The 4,535-nt window shown below is 60.1% G+C and overlaps 1 protein-coding gene across 1 annotated transcript; it reads left to right on the top strand.

Moving 5' to 3' along the window:
- The first annotated feature begins 2,665 nt into the window (after nucleotides 1-2,665).
- On the top strand, nucleotides 2,666-4,331 carry GNG8 (G protein subunit gamma 8). Its single transcript, XM_081031832.1, has 3 exons — nucleotides 2,666-2,814; nucleotides 3,880-3,965; nucleotides 4,156-4,331. Exons 1-3 carry the CDS (start codon nucleotides 2,679-2,681, stop codon nucleotides 4,282-4,284), a joined length of 351 nt encoding a protein of 116 aa, XP_080887958.1. The 5' UTR covers nucleotides 2,666-2,678; the 3' UTR covers nucleotides 4,285-4,331.
- The last annotated feature ends 204 nt before the right edge of the window (nucleotides 4,332-4,535 follow it).

The raw sequence follows: 4,535 nt of genomic DNA, 5'->3' as shown, positions 1-4,535 counted from the left end.
AGGGCGTTTCCTGTGCAGCACAGAGCAGGACTGCACACCTGGAAACTAAGGTCACGCGTAGGGTGGAAAGAGGGCTGAGGTCCACAGCTCAGGAGACAAATGGAGGTTACACTTGGTTTAGGCAGTGTCAGTCTGTCAGTCTCTGGCCGCCATCGGGAAGGGGAAAGGGAGGTTGGGTCGTCACCTTGTCCACCCCCGCTCTTAGTTAGGTTTCCTCCTGGAGGCTGCCGGGGCCAGCACTGATGATGGAAACCAGCTGCGGGAGGCGCCGAGGCCGGGCTCACGCCCAGGCCCCTCCCCGGCGCCGGCAGACCCTGCTAAGGGGGAGACTAGGGCGCCCTAGCTCCCCTCCCCGCTTCCGCAGCGGGGCCCGGGGCCCTGGCATGTCCGGCGCGCCTGATGCTTTCCAGATGTGAGCCTGGTTCCCCTCCCCCACCTGGCCCTGCAGCTCGGGCGAAGTAGCGGAGGAGGAAAGCCAGGGTCCGCCACTTCCCTATCAAATCGCTACACCACGGATCTGGGCTGGTGTCCCCTCCCCGTCGGTCTCGCTTCCCAGACCAGGCCGTAAAAACCGAACTGAGATGGGCTCATTGCGGTAGAGGGGCTCCTTTCCCCACCTCCACCTCTTCCCGGGGTTCCGCCTCCGCCCCTCCCGCAGCAGTCTGGGGTGGTCGGGACACGCCCCATCCAGGCCACGCCCACATTCTCGACACGCCCCTCCAAACCTTGCGCTGGACCACGCCCCTTAGAAGCCCCGAGGCCACACCCCTGGACGCACCTTTGTAGGCCCCGCCTCCGCTACTGTCCCCTGTGGAAGGCGCGGGAGTATCTGTGTATCTGTGTCTGCCGCCTGTCCCTGTTTGGGTGTCTGTAGGTCTCGGTTCCTGTCTCCGACCCTACACTTCTGTCTGTGTGTCTTTCCTGTACCTTCCCTAGTCTGTGTGTCTCTGTCTGCAATCCTCTGCTTGTCCCGCCTCTGAGTGCCTGGGTCTTTCTCTCCAAATTTCTGTCTCCATATCCCTGTCTCTCTGCGTCTGCCTCTCCCCGCATCTCTGTCGCGCTCTCTGTGTCCCGGTCCATCTTCAGTTGTCTCCCTCCACTTTCCTGGGTCTCTCTCACAGCCGGCCCGCAGCGGCTCCTTGCCCTCCAGATTTCCACCTTCTTTTACAGCTTTGGCTCCGGTGGGGTAGGCGGTTCGGTGGGCCGCGGGCGCCCTCGTGTGGCCTTCAGAGGACCATCAGGAGAGGACGGAAAGTTGTGTGTGCTGAGTGCAGGAAAGACACTGAGGGTGTCCGGGAGTGACTCCGAACGATGGTGTGTGACACCAAGAGATTGTATGAGTGTGTACTACTGTGAAATTGTGCGTGATGCCAGAGGTTCTTTGTGGCTGTGTGACCTCGTGAGATGCCGTGTAACAGATTGTCACGGTGTGAAATCTTGTTATGCCTACCGGTTGTGTGGGACTATATGTGAGATGAGAGAGGTACCATGTAGGTGACTGTGTGACACCGTGAAGTTGGTGTGCCTGAGACACTATTTGGGGGGCTGTGACATCGAGAGACCATATGCGAGAGTGAGAGATTGTGTGCGAGCGTGTGTAACGTGGTGGAGGATATGAGCTCCGTGTGAGTCACATGGGCACATGGGGTGTGAGACTGAATGAATGTGATCCACCCAGAGATGGCGTGAGAAGGCAGTGTGAGCGGCCCTGGGGGACTGGGTGTGACAGAGAGACTGAGTGTAAGACAGGGTCAGCCACACTGATGAACTGTGAGAACTGTGTGTGACGCAGATCGCGTGGGAGATGACAGACTGGCACAGCGTTGTGACAGGGAGTGAGAGGGTGAGACTGTGAGAGCACTCAGCGATGAAAGCACAAGGGAGACCGTGTGTGTGGAAATGTGTGACACTGGGAATCTGCCGTGTGAGGGTGACAGCTGTGTAGGATACAGAATGTGTAAGGCTCGGCAAGAGAGTCTGTGCGTGACCGTGCGTGGGTGGGGACAGTGTCAGGGAATGTGTGAGCTGGTGTGCGACAGAGACTGTGTAGGCACGAGTGTGACTGTACGTGGGAGTACGTGTGACTTCCTGTCACACATCCGAGGTTGTGCATGTAACGGGTTGGGCGCAATGTCACTGATGGTCACGGAGCGTACTCCGAGACACAGGGACTGTGTGGCATTTTGAGAGGCCATGTGACTGTGGCGCTGTGGGAGATTGTGTGTTGAGCACAGGTGTTTGTGAGACTGTGTGGTCACAGTGTGACAACGCGACATCCTGTGCGTCTCTGCCTGAGGAACCGAGAGTGTGAGTCTGTGCTGAGAAGGGGTGTCTGTGAGGGCATGCCAACGGGGTGGCGGCTGTGACACGGTGGGAGAGGACGTGTGATGAGTGAGAGGCTGTGTGGACACACGGAAGAGAGCTGTGTGACTGTGGGGTAAGTGCAGCAGGGTGTAGGGCACATTTTGAGAGTCTGTCTTTTTCCTGTGAGTGTGTGTAAGAGGGAGACAGGCAGAGATTAAGAGGGAGACTGGGAGATAGAGCAAAGGAAAGAGACACAGAGAACAGGAGCGACAGAGACATAGGGAGAGAGACACAGAAACAGAGACAAAAGGGGAACAGACAGATACAGATGGGACCCAGAGAGAGACAGACCCAAGGTGACAAAGGGAGTGGGGATGGCGGTGGCAGCCACAGGAGGCGGGTCCTCAGGGGCTGTACCTCAGGGGAGGGGGAGGGGCGGGGCAGGGGGACCCAGGAGCTGTCTCCCAGCCTTCGCCACCAGCCCGCCATCCCAGCCCCAGGCAACAACAGGTAGGAAGCTCTGGTCCTGGCCCCAACAGCTCCTCCCTTTGCTCATCAGTCAGGGTGTCTGCCTGGGAATGAATGAATGAGTGAGGGAATGAATGACTTTATACTTCTGTGTCTCCCTTAACCTGTCTCCTCCAGCTGCTCCATCTGTCTCTCTCTATCCCTGGTCCCTTCTCTCCTCTGTCCCTTTATCCCCCTGTGCCCCTCTCTCTCCTCTGCTATCCCTGTGTCTTCCTCTACCCCTACGTGTGTCCCCATCTCTGTCCTCTCCCACCCCCTTGGCCTCCTCCCTCCTGGACTCCTCCATCTCCCCTTCTCTATCCCCCCATCCCTTTGTCCTCTGTACCTCTCTCCCTCTGCGTCACTCTGCCCCTTTCTTTACCTTTTTGTCCACCGCCTACTCCCTCCATCCCTCCCCTGTCTCCATCTCTTTCTCACCCTCTCCAATCTCTTTATCTCCCCTGTGCCTCAGTCTCTCCCTCTGCCCCTCCAATTTGTGCCCCTCTTCATCCTCTCTGCCCCTCTCCTGGTCCTGTGTGGATTGGGCCCCTCCCCCCAAGCCCTCTCTCTGGCTGCTAATGAGCAGAGGAACCTTTGAGGTGGCCAGGGCTGAGGTGGGGGAGCTCCCCGAGGGGGGCGGAGGGGGCAGCTGCTGCCAAAGTCCTAATGAGGCCCCCTCTGTGCCCCTCCCGCCGAGATCTTAATTCCTTGTTCTCCCTGGAGCCACGGCTAATTGGCCTGGGGAGGGCCCCCCTCCTGGCTCATGCCCTATCCCCGGGGGCTAAGGACACCTGGATCCTGATCCAGCACCTGTGGCCCTGTCCTTCTGTCCCTCCCGCCACCTGCCTCTCAGCCTCCAATCTGTGCTTCCCTCCTGCCGTCCTCGCCCCTCTCTGTCCATCCCTCCCGCTGGCCTCTGTGCGGCTCTCCATCCCTCCACTTTTCCCTGGTTCCCTATAGCTCCACCAGCCTCTTCCACCCACACCACCGCCTCCCTCACCTGGCGACCCGGACTTGTCCCGAGCCTATCCCACTCCCACCTGGCCTTTAACCCCTTCCCCGCCCCAGCCATGTCCAACAACATGGCCAAGATCGCCGAGGCCCGCAAGACTGTGGAACAGCTGAAGCTGGAAGTGAACATCGACCGCTTGAAGGTGCCTGGTCGAGATGGGAGGAAGGCGGGAGCTCAGGGCTGGGCTTTGAGCTGGAGTTATTGGGAGTGGGGCCCGGAGCCTCGCAGGCGGGGTCAGATCCCCTTCGGAACGGGGCTGGACCCGGGGAGGGGTCCGGCCAGGGGCAGGGCCTGGGGCGGGGCGGGGCGTGAACGTCCCCGGGCTCCGGCAGGTGTCGCAGGCAGCCGCGGAGCTACTGGCCTTCTGCGAGACGCACGCCAAGGACGACCCGCTGGTGACGCCGGTGCCGGCCGCGGAGAATCCCTTCCGCGACAAGCGCCTCTTTTGCGTCCTGCTCTGAGCCTTCCTGAGAGCTTCCCCTCCCCTGCCAAAGTATGAATCCAATAAACGCGCTCACTGTGGTGGTGCCTGTGCTTTCGGGGAAACTGAGGCACGCGCGGAGCCTGGGTTCACCGTGGAGGAACCCGTGTCCCTTCTCACCCCTTGTGAGTGTGTGTGGGGCCGGGGGTCAGGTTATGTGGGGTGTGTGGGTGCAGAGGGTGTATGGGAGCCCACTGAGGGCTCCACAATCCTGGATTTACTTAATCGTCC

This window comes from Rhinolophus hipposideros (assembly GCF_964194185.1).
Source record: "Rhinolophus hipposideros genome assembly, chromosome: 21".
Lineage (NCBI taxonomy): Eukaryota > Metazoa > Chordata > Mammalia > Chiroptera > Rhinolophidae > Rhinolophus > Rhinolophus hipposideros.
Note: the sequence above shows the minus strand (reverse complement) of the source record. Positions and strands in the feature narration are given on the sequence as shown.